At 40.0% G+C, this 18,614-nt stretch overlaps 1 protein-coding gene across 1 annotated transcript in view; it reads right to left on the reverse strand.

The window, feature by feature from the left end:
• Window positions 1-17,907, reverse strand: part of SCGN (secretagogin, EF-hand calcium binding protein) — a 41,575-nt gene extending 23,668 nt beyond the window's left edge. Inside the window, exons 1-6 of the mRNA XM_069493433.1 lie at window positions 17,651-17,907; window positions 16,555-16,625; window positions 9,968-10,060; window positions 6,355-6,444; window positions 1,332-1,388; window positions 841-918 (exon numbers count right to left, since the gene is read on the reverse strand). Coding sequence (XP_069349534.1) covers window positions 841-918; window positions 1,332-1,388; window positions 6,355-6,444; window positions 9,968-10,060; window positions 16,555-16,625; window positions 17,651-17,732 — 471 coding nt within the window. The 5' untranslated portion in view covers window positions 17,733-17,907. The remainder of the gene's footprint in view (window positions 1-840; window positions 919-1,331; window positions 1,389-6,354; window positions 6,445-9,967; window positions 10,061-16,554; window positions 16,626-17,650) is intronic.
• Window positions 17,908-18,614: the final 707 nt, after the last annotated feature.

Consider the following 18,614-nt stretch of genomic DNA (forward strand, 5'->3'; position numbering starts at 1 on the left):
AAGTAGAAGAGTCAGATCCCATGCAATACAAAGTGTTGACTAGTACTGAGAGAAATGCATCAAGGTAGATATTGAAACAGTGTATGAGTTCACCAAAGACAATGTCTCCTACTTCCCCATTTGCCAGGGAGCTTGACATTAAGATAGTCTCAAGGTTATTTGGGACAGGGATGCCATGAGGGGAAGGTGAAATAATGACAAGGACCATAACAACTACTGCAATAAGAGCTAACGTGTGTTGAGCCTTCCTTATGTTCTAGACAGTATGCAAAGTGATTCATATGCATCAAGTCACTTTGCCCTCACAGTAATTAGGCACCATTAATCCCCATTTTATAGAAGAAATAAAGTCAAGAAGCTCGACAGTTCTGCTAGGTTATAGTTAGTAAGTGGCAGAGATGGGACACACACCCTCCGTCTAACTGACTCCCCTTGCACTAAGTCAACACGCTAAATGAGTGGAATCATCCACCGTGGCTAAAGGAAGCTTCCATCTGTTTGGTCACGATTACCTAGGTCCATGTTTACTTGTTTCCATGTGACTTTGATTAACATTGAGGTTATTGGCCTGTGCTTGGAAACCTAATGTTGACTGGACTTTCCAGGTCTCCCCATGGACAGGTGAACAGCTTTCTCTCTTAAATACATGCAATCTAGTCCCAAGAGAGGCTAAAACAGCTCAATTTTAGCCAGTGTTTTTCAGAGTTGAGGTTTTTTTCATGCATTCATTTAGTCTGCAAACATTTCTCAAGGACTTACTCTGTACCAGACACTATTTCTGGGCCCTGGGGAGGCAGCAGAGAAGCTGCCCTCGTGGAGATTGCACTACTCATTACTTACCATGGTGCCAGTGTATTCTTCCAGTTTGGCCTCCGAAATGGCCTTTTTGTGGTGGAGGAAGAGGTCTCGGAGGAAGTTCTGTGGAACCAAGAGAAGAGTCATGTTTTAAATAGTGAGAAAATAAACTGCAAATGTCTCAAGAGACCTTATTTTAAAAATTGTGGTTGTTTGTCTCAAGGAGAAAATAAAATGCTTTTAGCAAGCAATAAATCCAAGAATGGAGGGCTGTCCTGGGAGCTCATGGAACCCAGGAAATAGCTCCAGGCATGAAAAAAAGTATCATAAATGTTCAATTATGCCTCTTTCCTGGAGAGGGCAATGTGACCTGCACTTTCTAAACCTTTTAAACTTACATACATCTTTTTAAAGTAACAAATTCAAATCCGTGTTTCTTGGGCCCGTGGAAATCAAACCCATGATATGGATATATCAAATTCCCAATGATGAATAAATCCACCCTTGATCCGTTGACAATTCCCAGTGACACTTACACAAAGTTCAGCAGCTGATATAAAGCCACTACTGTCAGCATCATATTTGCGCCAAATCTGAAATAGCAAAAATCATTTAATCCGTTTATCCTCAAATACTTTGGAATTGATTTATGCTAGTGTCTACTACGGTTCAGCATCTGAGAACAATATTTAATGGGATACAAATAAGACTTTTTGTAGGAAATTTTAGGCTTTATTGGTGACAGCAATTGTTTGGGCAGAACTCACAGGAAATGGATTGCTGCAGTCACTTGGAGCAAGGACCACAATGCTTTCATTAAAAGAGTTCTTTGGGAATGCTCACAATGGAAAGATAATGAGGGAGGGACTTAAATTTGGGGTAATTTGGCAAACTAAGAAAATTTCTCTGTACTATAAATACCTTAAAATGCAGGATACTATAAAATCATCTCTTTAAATATATATTAATAGCTGAACTGGCAAGAAAGTGAGAGGACTTCTAAAAGACCTAACATGGTAGGAAAGCACAAACCTGAGAGGTAATGTAGGAAACCAAAGCCTGTCCCAGGTGTAGCTGCTGATCTCTGGCCACATAGCCTGCAGCTTTGTCAGAAAACTGCACGCATGGTAGACAGGAGACAAATTCTGGGACCCAGGCAATGTGGGAAATCAGATTGAGGTACCTGCTTAAAACTAAAACTCCAAATAGCAACACCTTAGTGAAAGGATGAACTTTAAAAAAATTACACTACAGAAAAGTCCACTAAAGAATCTTGCCTGTGTGGCTTTGGCTCTGGTGATGAAGAGGATAAAATACCTCTGATAATTCCCAGTGGCATGCCATCCCTCTCAATGATTTGAGGGATTTATCCAGCCAAAGATACAATTACTGAACTGGAAGACAGAACAGCTGAAAATCTACAAGGAAAGCACTGAACTGCATTCTTTAATAAATGCTGTTACTCTGACCACCTCTCATTATTCCATGGACAAGCCTCACTTCAATTGACAAGCTCCCTAACTCCTGTACAAAATGAAAAGTGCACTAAGTATCATTATTTTTTTTAGTTGAAAGATTTTTCCATAGATCCTAAATATGTTGCTTATGTTACCAACTACAGGGACCTTGATTCTAAACCACAATCAGGATTCTCAACACAGATCATGCAGGGATAGTGGGAGGTGTTGACACTGATGCTGGTATTTAGTGAGAAGAATTCAGAAATATCATTCCATTCAGCCTCAGTCATTCTCATCTGAATTTAGCCAAATTTACAAAATCAACAAGATAAATGAGATTTATATTCTAACTTTTATTGTGTGAATATACCAAATTTATAAGAATTTCAAATAATAAAAAATTTTACACACTTTTTTAATGCTATTCTCCAATCAATTTCCATCTAAATTATTTTATAGTTTTACTGCAGCTGAGCCATTGAAGGGCCAGAGATTTTTATATGAATATTCAGCAAGCCAACTTTAAAGAATGACGGCAAAGTAAAGAGACTTTCAGACAAATAAAAGTGGAATTTACTACCCACAGACTCTTGGTAAAAGTTATACTCTAGGAGTGTGGTGCCAAACCCCTGGACCTCGTGCCAGTACCAGTCCATGGCCTGTTAGGAACTGGGCTGGATGGCAGGAGGTGATTGGCCAGCAAGGAAGCAAAGCTTCATCTCTATTTACAGCAGCTCCCCATTGCTTGCATCATCGCCTGAGCTCCACCTGCTATCAGATCAGTGGCTGCGTTATATTCTCATAGGCACATGAACCAAAAGGAGATTATGAGATTATGGAGTAGACTGGACATAAACAACACACTTCAGGTGTCACTGTCTCCCATCACCCCCAGATGGGACCATCTGGTTGCAGGAAAACAAGCTCAGGGCTCCCACTGAGTCTGCATTATGGTGAGTTGTATAATTATTTCATTATATATTACAATGTATTAATAATAGAAATAAAATGCACAATAAATGTAATGCACTTGAATCGTGCCAAAACCATACCCCTGCCCCGGTCCATAGAAAAATTGTCTTCCATGAAACTGGTCCCTGGTGCAAAAAAGGTTGGGGACTGCTGCTCTGGGAAGAAGGAGCAACACAAAGAAGGAAATCTAAGATACAAAAAGGAATGACAAACAAAGATAATGGTGGCAATGTAACATGGTGACATGTGGGCAAATTGAAACAAATCAATGACTACATAAAATTTGTGGGACTAAAGAAAAAAAGATAGAACTAATATCCTAGACAATAATGGCAGATGAGCTGGAAGGTGTGTGTTAAGAGTTATAGTGTGCTACCATCCTGTGGTTCAGAGGAAAAGTAAAGACATTAACTTAGAATTTCTCAAAAATATATAGAATATAATAGGTTATAACAAATTTAATTTTAAAAAGAGAATTCAAGACTCCACAATGATATTTTTTTAAAAAATGGGTAGAATAAGGGAAAGTTCTTCCTTACTGAATAAATGGACAAACCAGAAAGGAGGGGAAAATGGAATATATTTTTTAAAAAAGATAGGAAGTCTCCTTAGTGCCATTTGCTTTTCCAGTTTCTCAAGATTATTCAAGATTACACAAGGCCTAACATTTTAATACTTTTTTCTGATAATATTGTAAAAGTAAATCTTGTGCATCGTAAAAAATTAATGAGATACAAAACCAAGAAATTTATAATCTCCAGAAATTCCTACCCCAGAGATAATTACTAATTGGTTCTCTGTGCTTCCTTTACCTCATGTTTCTATAACATACACTACAAAACTGAATTGGAAGTCACATTGTACACTTTTGTGGTATATTTATGATTTTCATTTAAGATATTCTGTGAGCATTTTTAAACATAATTAAAATCATTTTTAAAATGTCATTGAAATAACTTTTAAATAATTATGATTATACACACAATTGGAAAATACAAAAGCACAAAGAATATAATAAAATCACCTGAAATCCTATCACTTACAAACAACCAATTTTTATCTTGTGTGTATTTAACCTCTGATTATATCCATAAGGTAGATTCCTGGAGAAGTGGAATATTAAGTCAAAGGATAAAGATTAAAAAAAAAAAGAAAGAAAGAAAACCTCTGGGTAATAAAATTTTAAAGGATCCTTATAGAATTTTTGCAAAATTATTTTCTATAAAATTATTCCACAGTGCATGCCCACCAACAGAACATCAGTCACAATCTCCAGGCCTCCTTGCTAGCACTGCACATTTTTGTTCATTCTCCTAAAATCTTTATTACTTTGATTGATAAAAAATGTATTCTTTTAATTTGCATTTCTTGAGTTGCTGGCACATATTTATTGTTCAAATTTCTTCTGTGAATTGCCTTGCATGTGTGTGCCCTATTTTACATGAAAGTACACAAAATAGTGCAAAGGATGCTGTTATTATCGCCTAAGTGGGGACATGGTAACTATTTCAGGAGTGGGGTCCTGGATGCAGTGGCTGTCTTGAATCAGCTGCTCTGGCCTTGGAGAAACACTGATCTGCCCTTCCCTGGTCATTTTTCACCAACAGAGTGGTAACACCTGGAGGCTGTGAGAGGAGTATCTCAGAGGGAAAGAGCCCAGAGGCCCATTGATTCTGCCTAAAGAGCTTTTACTCTCATCACCTAAGTGCACGTTTGGGAATAACACCAATTGGGTGTCGGACAGATGTGGGGGGTGGGGGAAGGGGATGGGTGCATACCTACATAATGAGTGTGATGCGCACTGTCTGGGGAATGGACACGCTTGAAGCTCTGACTCGGGGGGATGGGGGGGCATGGGCAATATACATAACCTGAACTTTTGTACCCCCATAATAAGCTGAAATTTAAAAAAAAGTGCTTTTACTCAAGCCCAGTGATTATAGATAGACGGCCCATTGGCTGGAGCAACAGGCTAATAAGTTATATTTTTACTGTACCATCCTTTCAAAACTAGAATTAGTTGCCAACACTTAAAAATAGGTAGATGGTATGGATGTGGTGAAAAAGGAACACTTATACACTTTTGGGGGGACTGTAAATTAGTACAACCTCTGTGGAAAACAGTATGAAAAGTCCTCAAAAAACTAAAAGTAGAACTACTATTCAATCCAACAATCCCACTACTGGGTATCTACCCAAAGGAAAAAGTGTCATTATATCAAAAAGATAGCTGTACCAAATGTTTATTGCAGCATAATTCATAGTTGCAAAGATATGGAGTCAACCTAAGTGCCCATCAATTGATGAGTAGATAAAGAAATTGTGCTATATGTATACACACACACACACACACCCCCCATGAAGTAATACTCAGCCATAAAAAGGAATGAAATAATGTCATTTGCAGCAACCTGGATGGAACTGGAGAACATTATCCTGAGTAAAGTATCTCAGGAATGGAAAACTAAACACCATATGTTTTCACTAATAAGTGGAAGCTAAACTATGGGTACACATGGTCATAAGGTGGTGTAAAGCACCTTGGAAACTAAGAACGGGGGAGGGTGGGAGATGGATGAAGGATAAAAACTTATCTATTGGGTCCAATGTACACTATTCTGGTGACAAGCACACTAAAAGCTCTGACTTCAACATTATATAATTTATCCATGTAACAAGAACACTTGTACCCCCTAATATTTTGAAATAAAAATAATTTTTTTTAAAAGTAGGTAGTTTCACATGGAGTTTAGATTTCTAGAAAGAAGTCTCCAAAGACAACAGTTCAGTGAAGTTCCACAGGGCTATCAGCTTCAGATGGGGCATGAGCTCCCCAGTTTCCACAGTCCCCCACATCTACCCCCAGCCCCCTCCCACTCCATCCTGTCTGGCCCTTTGTCTAAGGCTTCCTCTGCCAGCCCAGGAGCAGCCTAGGCCAGCACTAAGAATACTGGGGCTTGGAGCCGAAGTCCTGGCTCATCACTAAGGATTTCTTTGCTTGGTCTTGTCATCTGTGTTCAGCTCTCCCTGGGGAACTGGGCGGGAGTGGTGACAGCAACAGCAGGTGGCTAAGATCCTGGCCTCCTCTCAACCCTCTTTCTCCATAGAGACACAAGCACTCACTCACCTGCATAAACTCCACACTGCTGTCCAAGGGGGTTTCCCGGCGAAAGAGCAGAAGAAAGTTTTCATCCTCAGACAAGAACATACCGGCAAGCTAAAGGAACAGGAAGACTAGCAGTCAGGGGTGCTGGCCAGGGTCCATTTAAAGTGTGTTCCCTGGGTAAAAGGTATGGTGATATTATAGGGTAGAAGGGCTCAGATTGCTCAGTCTGGAGAGCCTAGCTTGCAGTTCTGTGCTCTTAAATGCCATTCTTCGATTCACCAATTCTTTCAAAAAGTATCACATTCCTACTAGGTATAAAACATTATGAATATCTGCCTTCCATGAGCTTACAACCCAAAATAATTATGATAATATTAATAGGAATAAATTTATTAAGTACTTAATATGTTTAATTATTTAATGATAGAAAATAAAAGTAGCAAATAATGCTTACATATGCTAACTCATTTAATCCTAACAGCAACCTATAGGGTACACAACATAACATTACAACTATTTTCTAGTTAAGGAAACTGGGCTACGCAGAGATAAGGAATTTGCCAAAGTTGTGCAATTCGCATCTGGTAAAGTCAGGACCTCAACTTGGCAATCTCAAGCCTACACTTTTAATTACCACACTTTGCTGGTGAGATGCCATATAGACACAGTACTTCAGTGTCATAGGCAAAAGCAGCAATGACTGCTGTCTGGCTTGATTCTTGAGTGTTAGCTATGATTTATATTCTTTTACATTATTAATGACTATATGATACTATTAATACAATAGTTGATTCAAGTGTCACAGATTCAACCAATCAGCTTTCTATATGAGCACCAGTTTGACTGATTTACTTCACTCACTCCCATGAACAAAGGTAATATCTTCTTCCCTTACATGATTATAATGCTTATTTCAGCGCATATGCAGGTTTGGCTGAGTTCATTGCCAAACCTAGGGTATTGCATTGTATATTGTCTTCTTTCTGAATTGTTCCCATAAACAATGGTCATTTTTTCTGTAACTGAGTCGTTATCTCAGCGTCTTATAAAATGCCACAGGATGAGTCCAGAGCAAATGCTCTTGGTGGGTGTTAGGCATGATTAGTTCACAATTCACATTCACATTCTCCAACTGTCAGCTCAAGGACACATCACACCATGCTAATAATAACTATCACGTATTGAGTACCTACTATGTGGCAGGCACCAACAAGGTATTTTTCATTTATCGTTTCATTAAATTCTCACACCAATTCTTCGGGATGAGTATAAACATCCCCCTTTTACCAACGAGAGACAGCACAATGCAATGTGTAAGTGATAGGCTTTAAAGTGGATCCAAATTCCTTCTCCATTCCTTACTAATTATGTGAGCTTGGGCAATTTAATTGATATTTCCATGTCTCCATTTCCTCATTTGGAAAATGAGGATAATAATATTGATATTCTAGTGCTTATGTAAAGCCTGAAAGTATAATGAGCCAATGTTTATAAACCATTTAGCTAAGTACCTGGTACATATTAAATAGTGAATAAATGATAACTGCCATGTTGGTGAAGATGATAAAATTGAGGCTCAGAGAAATTAAGTAACTTGCCTAGGCTTTCATATTCCACCATATTGACTTTATGCTTTTCCCACCAACCCACACAAAGCCAATTAGAACTGGAAACTGCTCTTTAGAACTAAGCAGTGTTTTTTCATATAAGGGTTGCACAGGCTTAACAAACCAATTAAAATGCCATTTACTTATTCCAGGTCTTTAGAACCCACTGTGTCTTCAATTTTGCTTGGAATGGCACAGAGGAATCCTGGACAAATCAGATATACAGATAATCCCCAAACCTCACTTTGGCTTTGTGTTGTGGCCTTTTCCCCATCTTATATTTTGCTAGAGCATCTAAAATGTGTCAAGGTGGGCTGATTTTTGTGTCACAACTACCTGTAATTGGAATAAGTGAAACGGCCAGTGGTGCAGCAGGAACTATAGGGAAAACAGGAGACTGCATTGTAATTAACATACAGATGTTCTTCCCAAGAACTCAGAGATTTTAAATTTTAACTGAAAAGTCAAGCTCTTCTGGGCCCCCAGTTTGCTATAACCAATTCTCTTAATAGATTATAACACTTATTTCAGCACAGAAGACCTTGCTGCTCCTTAGACTCACAGGCTCATGAGGTTTTAAGGAGCCTTGGGAACAACCCAGTCCTGCACCTTCAGCTTCTCCACAAACAACAAGCTCAAAGATGCTAGTGTGCAGAGGTCCATGACAAAATGGCTGGCCAATTGCTCAGGAATGTCTACCTGTTATTAGTGAGATAACAGCACAGTTTTCAGTTATTTACTATGTTTCACTCATTCATTAATTAGGTCAAGAAATATTTCTTTAGCACCACTATGTGCTGTGCTCCATTCTATGGGCTGGAGAATACGATGTGAACCTGTAGCCATGAATATTTTGTTTGGTACACCTAGCTCAATGCTCGAACTTAACTTATCTGTTGATGGATACACAGATACTCTTACATCAATTATAATAAGAATGTTGGTTATATATATAACTTTGTCTTTGAGTAAAAATTTTGGAAACAGTTACACTTATAAACCTAGAGTTTAATTTATTAGTTTTCTGAAAAGGCAGCCTCCTGGTGAACATGTCCACTTTTTATTAAGAGACATTATCTTGCCATATTAACGTAACTCCCTGAAGAAATTTCCCTAGTATTTTCTTCAATAATATTGACTGTCCATGTATGGTAGCATCAAGAGACTAGCTCTTCAAGTATCAGGTAATATGTCTAACAGGTAATTTTCATGAAAAAATAAACATTTTTGTTTCAGATTAGCTCATTTTTATGTACAGATTCATACCTATATAGTATGCACCTATATAGATTTATACCTATACGTGGGGTTACACTTAAGCCACTGCCGCTTATTTTGCCATATGATGCTCAAAAAGTAACAGTTTTCTCATCGACAAAATACGGATAAAGTTTCATGCCTATCTTCTTAACTATTGTGGGAATACAATAGCAAAATATATGTGGAGATGCTTTCTAAACTATAAACCTTTTTTGTAACTGGAAGGAGGAATGATCAGGTAGAAAGTACACCATCCAAGGCACTGCATGCTTAACACAATTGCTTGCTTTAGTAGGTGCTCAGTAAAAGTGGGTTGAGTGGAAGTAAAGGTAGCTATTGTCTGTCTTGTTTTTAATGATCTTCAGGAATAGATCTGGGAACTGATACTGAAGTTTAAACTAATATATTGTCAGTAAGTTTTTCCTTGCATCTAAGTTCAATTTGAATAGGACACTTGTACAAAGAGACAAATGTGGGATCGAGTGACTGAAAGGCCTCCATCATCTCAATTCCCCAGTTATGAAATAGGTACAAATACTGATTGACCTAAATAAAATGATGAAAGAATTGCATACTCTTTGTTATTAAGCAGATGAAAAAGGAGAGAGGTGATCACTTCAAAAATGTTCCCTAGGCCAACTGCCTTGCAGAAGGCTCTAATTTACCAATGAAATATAAGATTTTCATTGTCTTTCAAAGGAAATTACAGCCCAACAAAGTAAAGTCAAGAAAGGTACAGCCACAAAAGATACAGTAATGAAAGGTACCTCTTTCATCTGTATGTGACCATCTTTAGAGACATGTTGGTTAGTCATAAATTGCTGTTTCACCTTCTGCACATTTTCTTCCATGACTGCATCCTGCAATGGTCCAAATATAACCACATTAAAGCCACTGGGATCCCAAAAATATAGTTAGGATAACAAATATTCAAAACACACAGCCTGATGATCATGTTATTCTAACCTGGAAAGCAGGTTCCTCGGCCATTTAAAGTGATCCTACCCTTTTGTAGAAAAGACAGCAGGTTGGAGATTTCTTGAGCAACCAACCACTGATCAGAATCTTGGCTAGGTAAAATTTATAGTTGGCAAGTTACTAAAATATTGATGAAAAGAAGCTTAGAGACTAGAGTGCTGAAAGAACAAATTTGAACATTGTCATATATTTGGTTGTGACAAAAGACTGCATTGTAATTAATATACTGATGTTCTTCTCAAGAACTCAGAGATTTTAAATTTTTAACTGAAAATTCAAGTTCTTCTGGGCCCCCAGGTTGCTATAACCAATTCTCTTAATAGTTTCTTGTATTCTCTGAGGAAACAATAATGAGAAGGAGGAAATAATTAAAGAGGAGACCAAAGTAATAAAGTAATTGTTGAGTTACCAAAAAATGTCACAATTCCCTTCCATGCATAACCTTTCCTACACATTAAGTTGTCTTCTTTAGTGGATTTCAGGGTTATTACAGGAAAGGTGACATATATAATCAACAATAAAGAATGAATGCTGACACAGCAGTTGAGAGGCATAGATGATCCCAAACAGTACCTGAATCTAAGATTCCAGACTTGCTGGAATTCATGCTAAAGTAATTCTCCCTAATAGTACCACACTATCCCTGGTCCCAAGCTCTCCAGCTATGAGTTAGAAGGGCTAAGAAGAGATGACCCTGTTGACTGACTATCATCCCTGATGGTGTTGGGGGTGGGGGGAACTCTGAGCTTCCAGGAGACTCTCTGGACACATCACTCATGCATACACATGCAGGACAGTTCTCTGGGTGGCCTTAGACTGACCCAGTTCTTCCCCCTTTCTCAGTTGTATTTCTCAACCATAAAGTGTGCTGGGAATGCAACATCTTGAGATAAGGAAGAATTTGCTGGAACAATCCAGGCTCTGTTTTAGCCCCTCCTAGGGCAAGATGTCCTAAAACATTTTAGCCCAGCATGATATGTTGCCCTTAGGTATAAAACCCAGGGAAGACTGCTTTCTATCAAGCACCTACCACATGCCACACACAGTTCTGGCCCCTGGTGACATGATGGTCAGCAAAACTATTACAGGTTTGGGGAAGACATCTTTGTCCTGCCTCCCTTTCCACTGGGGTCTCTCCCTAATGGGCTACAAAAAAAGTGAATAAGTGTCGGAAAGGAAAATTAATAGCTACCTACATCTAATTTACAAGAAAAAGAAAAAAGGGCAGGTAAATAAACATTTTTGGAGTACAGCTTCTCACATGGAAATTCTACTTTACCACTGTCCCACCACTGGCTGGGGAAATGTCTCAGATTTTTTGTAGTCCTGACTTGGAGGGGCTGTCAGTCTTGCCCTTTCCTCCTTAGGCTGTCATCTCTTCAGTTGACCTTTTATATGTGACAAATATTTTCCAGGAAGTAGAAAATCTAGTAGAAGAGTAACACAAACTGTCTACCTTATAGATCTTAACATATGAAAAGAAGAATATTCCAACTCATGATAATTTTATTTACTGACTCACAGGTTCCTGGACTGCCATGAGACTTAGCATTTACAGATGTAAACAGGGGCCCTGCAGGGAAGACTGGAAGGGTTTCACTGTGGGCTGTTGGCATGTGACACTGGCCAGAATAAAAAATCAAAGTATATGCTTCCTTCAAATCAGTCTTGGTGATTTGGAAGCAAAAGACTAAAGGAGAAAAAAAATCAGAGAATGTTTAGCACCACTTTCTAAGGATCTGAGACACTGCCCTTTCATCTTACTGAGGAGGAAACAGACCAGAAGGGTTATGCACATGGATATTGGCAAAACATGAAACCAGCACTTTTGTTATCTGGTACAGTGCACTTTCCACCACACCTTGCTGTTGCTTCAGATGAAGCAGATAGCACCTAGCAGAGTTATTAAAGTCCAACACTAAGTGTTTTGCAAATGAGATTGTTCAAACAAAATCCAAGGAGAGCTTGATGACTTGCTTTGGGATTTTTTTCAAGATAGGTTTTGGCAATTAGTTATGTAAGAGGATGCTTTAAATATTACAAGACCCTGAAGGTTTGAAAGCCAATTCTTGGAGAGGCAAGGAGAACCATGGTCAGCAAGAGCATCTTTTGCTAGGAAAGTTCCAGGACATTATTGCAAGATCTCGACCTCTGACATTGACATCCTATCTCACTAACTCATCGCAGAAGGGTGCACAGCAAATGTTCGATTGTGGCTTATAATAGTGAGAAGAAAGATGCTCTGAGCTGAGATGATTTAAGCTATTGGATCATCTGGTTTTCCATACTTCCATGATTGGTGTGGATACCAGAAATATGGGGAACGGCCAAGTTTCCTGTGGGTCAATGGTTTGCCTTTTCCCTGTCCAACCATACACAACTTTTGTTGGCAGTTATAAAAATGAAATTGTACCACCTTTTTTTCTACTCATCACCTTTTGCTGGAGGGAGTTAGAATAAGATAAATGGATGAGCATAGGATCATGTTAAATAAATAAATGATTCTTTATGATGGGCTGGGCATTCCCAAAGGAAGTTAGCTAACATAGGCCATGTTGGTGTAAAATTAAATTTTAAAGTAAATAAATGTGAAGCCAAAGAAGCAATGGCCAGATTCTGCATGCCACCTTTAGTTTGAGGACACAGAGCTTGAATGCTGAATTCTCCCCTCTTAGACATCTAACCCCAAAGCCCGTGACTATCCTTTGGACCTAAAGAAAAAGAGGCCAGGGCTCCTCAGTGGTAATTCCCCACCTGTCCTTATCTGACACTCTGAGCTTCAGCAGGTTACCTATAATCTCCAAAGCATTGAAAGAGGGCCAAGATGTGGTATAATCTCTACAACAGGGGTGCGTACACTTAGCACCTGATGCTCAGCGATGGACTGGCAAGATCTAGACCCAGTCTAGAGGCCAATTCTCAGCATTTGAAAAGAAAAGTCTTGGAAGGAATAACAGAAACAGCAAAAATGACAGCTGATGGTTCCATTAAGTCAATCCCCTCAGAGGCTACAAGGAAAAGGTAATTGTAAGCAGGCTGCCTTCTCTGTGAGATTGACCAGCAGGCAGCTTTCTGTTAGAAACCTCAAAATAGTTTCTTCTGAGATCTCTGTGACCCATTAATCAGCAGAGGAAAGTAGAGCTATTCAGGCCTCTGAAGAACAGCTTGCCATTACTGAACTTCAGAGTGAGGGGCCGCCTGATTGTGGAGGCCTCCCTGCTGCTGGCCTCTGTAACTCACTGGGCAGTCCTAATCAAAAGCAGGTGTCACAAACAAATGGTGACAGTCCCTCAGCTGACGGGGTGTCCACTTTTGAAGTCCTGCCCTATGGTTATGGACTTACTTAGGGCCTATTTATTGCCCTTCATGGGAAAAGCTCAAAATTAAAAATCATTTCCTTAATCATGGTTGTCAAGGTACCATGTATTGCCCAGCAAAGGTCCCTGCAACCACACTCCACAGAGTGATGCCTCAGCATTTTGAACAGGATCCAATGACAGATGATACCGTTTCTGGTTAACAGTTTAAACTTATCATTCTGGCTCCAAAAGCTTTTCCCCAGCCAAGAGCTTATGACAGGTGCCTGGGGCTGCTGCCACAGCTCAGTGGGACTGGCCTGGTTATATTAGAATCCCCTCTCCAGCAGGCAGTCACTGCTCCTGGAGGGACAGAAGGTGAAAAGACATACAAACTGACTTAGGGTGCTTTTAAAATGCAAGATCCTTGGCAGACCCCAAATATAATGAAATGCTTATGGGATGGGACCCAGGGGCCTGCATTTTAACAATTATGGATAATTCTTAAGCACATAAAAATCTGATTTGCACTAGGCTAAGGATTCTGAAATCCTCCAACCCCTTTTCCAGCCACAGAGACACTTGCACTGAACATAGTTGCACAAGACACAAATGAGTAATCTGTGGTCTCCTTTCCTCAAAGACCTTGTGTAAGAGGGTTGATCCACAGGCCAGATCTGACGGAGGGGCAGCTGTAGGGACAGCCAAGAAATGACATCCCTGTTTGCTCTCAGGAATAGCAACAATGCCTCTAAGTTTAGCCAAAGCCTCAGGTGAAGACAGCTCATAGCATCCTCAGCTTAGAGCAGAGCAGACCCTTGTGTTTGAGTAGCTGTTCACCCTAACTCCTTGACTGTAAATGAGACACTTCCAGTTTCAATACTGACAGAAATTTCTCTTCTTTTCTATAAATCACTGGAGCAAGGAGCCTTCTATTACAAAAAGATGTGAGAGCCGGTGTGGTGGCTCATGCCTATAATCCCAGCATTTTGGGAGGCCAAGGTGGGAGATTGCTTTGAATCCATGAAGGACCAGCCTGGGAAACAGCAAGACCCTGTCTCTACAAAAAATTTAAAAATAAAATTAGCTGGGCATGGTGATGCACACCTGTAATCCTAGTTACTCAGAAGGCTGAGACAGGAGGATGACTTCAGCCTGGGAGTTTGAAGTTGCAGTGAGCTGTGATCACACCACTGTATGCTAGTCTGGGCAACAGAGCAAGACCCTGTCTCTAAAATAAAATAAAAATAAAAAGGTGTGAAGTTTCAAGTCTCTGGGATACAGATTTTTAGGAGTTGACCATCCAGTTTATTCCAAGTTTTTGTATAGCTTTAGCTTTATCTTTTTTCTTTCCTCAAATACCCCTGTCCATGGTTGATAAGATGGCATCTGACTCACAGGTTCCTGGACTGCCATGAGACTTAGCATTTACAGATGTAAACAGGAGCCCTGCAGGGAAGACTGGTAGGGTTTCACTGCGGGCTGTTGGCATGTGACACTGGCCAGCAAAATTGAAGCAGAAGCCTCATTTAGGGGAGGCTTACTCAGCTCTACTCATACCTGGTATAAGTGCAGGAATGAAGGATAATGAGAAGTGTGTGCAAATGGTCCGACCAGAGGAAAGAAGGGGCTCATATCTCTGTCCTTCTCACCTGCCACTCCCTCATGGGTGGCACAGGGCAGGGGTTGGAGGGAACAGACAGATAAAGAGCAATAAAAGGTACAGAGAGAGAGAGAGATGAGAGACCAATAAAGAGACAAAGATGAAGGGGAGGAGAAACTAGGAAGAGAAATGAAGGACAAAAAGACAGATGAGACAGAGAGATAGGAAAGAGAGAGGGAAAGATAAATGAAAGACATGGGGAGGGGGGGATCAAGAGAGAGCTTTGAGAAGAGACTGGAGATAGAAAGGAGAAACAAAGAGACAGAGAAACAGATGAGAAATAGACAAGTCAGAAAGAGACAAAAGAGAAGAGAGATAGTGAGGTCAGAGAGAAAGGCAAGAGGCAATGGGAGATGAGACCCATGAAACATACAGATGGGAAACAAAAACAAGCAGAAAAAATGAAAGAGAGAGCGAGACAGAGACAGAGAAAATGAGAAGCAGACAAAGAGGGAGACCAAGAGGGAGACCAAGAGGTCTGTGTGGCTGCTGGAGGCAGATGCCAGCCCCTTCTTTTCTGAGCTAGCTTTCCCTGGCCCCCAATACTCTCCCCCTGTTCACAGTAGAGAGCTCCTAGTTCCCCTTCCTGAGCTCTTACATGAGAATGTGATGCACTTTAATATTCTTCCAGGTAAACAATTGAAGTCTGAGGATAAACTAGCTCCATAATTCATTTAAATGCAACTGTCCCCAGAGTTAATCCCCCATTATACATGTCTTAATGGAGCTTTCACCAAATTGAGACCCTTCCCAGGCTAGCCTCAGCTCATGTGTCTCTGAGTTTTTTCTCTGCTTTGGTACAGAGGTCTTCAAGAGTTCATCTACATCTCTCAAGGCCAGATTTACCATCAGAAAGGGACATGGACACTGGATAGATCGGCTTACATTTATATCTGGGTTCTGAGTATGTTGGTTATTTTCTGGTGTGTCATTCCCTGAGAAATCTGTAACCTCTTATAGTAAAATGAATAATATAAAACATGATTTTAAATGGTTTGTTTGTAGTTTGCTATCAAAGGAGTATTATATGTACTAAACACCCAGAACCTTAATGTGCTTAACATCTTTTCCACCTTTTTGAACAAAGTTGGCTACTTTATCTCCAGTTATAAACCAATTAACAGAGACATAACCAAGGAGACATACAAAACCAAGTTGACTGAGTCCACAGTTAGGATCTCTGAGTGGATGACAGATGTTACACTTCAAGTCAGCGACCAGCATGTCTAATGCTACAGTTGTACTTTTTACAAAACCTGCTTAAATCCCTCCATGTTGCTAGGAGAGGGAGAAAAATTACATGCATGCAAAGAAGAAAAGAGGTCAGATGGAATTAATAGTTACAAATCAACATAAAACTTGAATGCTTGTATTTTACTGAGAGACATAAATTAATGCTTAGTGTACAAATACTTACATCAGTACCCAATTTCATAAACATGTGGCGAAAGAAAGCATCAAGCTCCTTCTGGTCTATGTAACCCTTTTCTAAATGCAAAAAGATAAGCAAAAATAATAGTCACATATGTAGAATAACATATAACATTTAGTATTTATCTAAATTTTTTAACCTCACAATTTGCAAAATCTTTGCTCTTTGGACATTATTCTTTGTTCTTCCATAACTGCCAATATCTACCTCTAGAAGACATAGATTTGAACAGTGAAGATGTTTCAGAGTAAATGCTTTATGCTGGATGTTTATATCAGCATTTGGAAAAGGAAAACTATTAAGTACATAAATTTTAATAAACAAATAAACATGAGCTTTACAATAAAATTTAACCCAAGGATTTCTGAAGTTTAGAAAATTTAACAGATGTTTAAGTATTGAATCCTAGTTTTCAGAGTTAAAACACATCTTTTAGATATTTTCTTTATGTTTCATTTTTAATAAAAAAGCAAATGCTAAATAGTTCTATTTTATTTTTAAGTAGTTTTTTTTTTTTTGGTGGGAGGGTCATTTTGAAAATGGATAAAACTCATCCTCCCTTTGAGAGAGTGCAGGGGGGTGTACAACAAAGTGATTGAGTAAAAATGAGCACCTTTAGGGAAGACTAACTTTAGGTAGCTGAGTCTCAGCCCACAAGCCTTGAATATACATAATCGTATTTGTCATTATATATATGGTAGATATTTAAAAAGATCCTCATTTAGGATCTCTGAGTGAACGACACACATTACCCTGAAAGTCAGTGACCAGCATGTCTAATGTTACAGCTGCGCTTTTTATTAAACCTGCCTAAAACCACACACACACACACACACACACACACAAAGAGAGATTGGGAAGAGGGACAAGTCTCTTCTCCTACTCTGAATTTTAACAAGGTACCCAGACGTGTAACACCAGTGTACCATACATCTGTTGCGTATATGACATTAGGTATACTGTATTAACAATGCAAGTAGACAACTTTTCCCACAGGAAAGAAGAAACTCTAGGTCCTTTCAGCAGTCTGGGCGCGAAGCTGCGACTACACCTGAGTGTGCAGGTGGCTTGCTCTACTCACCATCGGCATCAAAGTGCTGCCAGACCTGCCAGAAGCCAGCGGCGTCCAGGCGCCTCCGAGTAGGTTCGCGGGCGCTGTCCATGGTATTGACCACGAAGACCAGGCACCAGAGCGCAAGGACCTAGACAACTTTGCTAACGACTTTTTTTAAAAAGATAATTTCTGACTCCCTCGCCTGCTTCTTTCGCTCTCTGATTAGCTTTGAAGACCTGTTGGCAGGGCGGGCGCGAGGGCGGCTGGCCCTGGCTTGGCTAAGCACTTTGTCAGCTCTGACCGCGGGCTCTCAGCAAAACCAGCTGCATGACGCCCTCCCCGCTCCTGGCGCGTAGTCCCTGCCCCGCCCTGCGCGCTGTCCCGGCAGATCCGCAGGGGAGCGCCTGTCTGTCTCAGCGCTGTGGGGGATTCAGGAAGAGAGGACCTGTCTCCGGGCGTCCACGGCTCACTGCCTTTGCCCTTTTACTTGTTTGTCAAACTCAAAACAATCCTCTTACGTTTGACTCACCTTCCAAACTTGTGTCTCAAGGGGTTTTCTAGGGAGAGCTGCCTCATCTAAAGGGTTGGAAGAAGTGTCAGTGTCAGGGTCCTTTGGATCTGAAGATTTAGAAATGTAGTATGAGGGGAGGGAAGATGGCAAGGGGTGATGGTGGTGGTGGTAAGAGGTTACTGTTAAGCAAAGAGTTAGTCAACAGTAAGGAGCCCTGATTGTATGTGACATGCACATTGCTGTAGTATCATGCACTATAAGAACTTGCAACTAAACAGAGATACTGCAAGTCACTGTGGTTTAAAGCGGCATCATTAGAATGCTGAGGGATAATCAGCCAGGAAAAGAGAGTTTAGAGGGAAACATGGTTGACAACAGAGTCCTTGGGTAGAAGACTTAGATGATTATGTCCAAAGGACAAAAGTCATTTGGAGGAATATAGGGCTTTCTAATGATCAGGATTGTTCAAAATTCTACTGG

The sequence above is a fragment of the Eulemur rufifrons genome, chromosome 18 (assembly GCF_041146395.1).
Source record: "Eulemur rufifrons isolate Redbay chromosome 18, OSU_ERuf_1, whole genome shotgun sequence".
Lineage (NCBI taxonomy): Eukaryota > Metazoa > Chordata > Mammalia > Primates > Lemuridae > Eulemur > Eulemur rufifrons.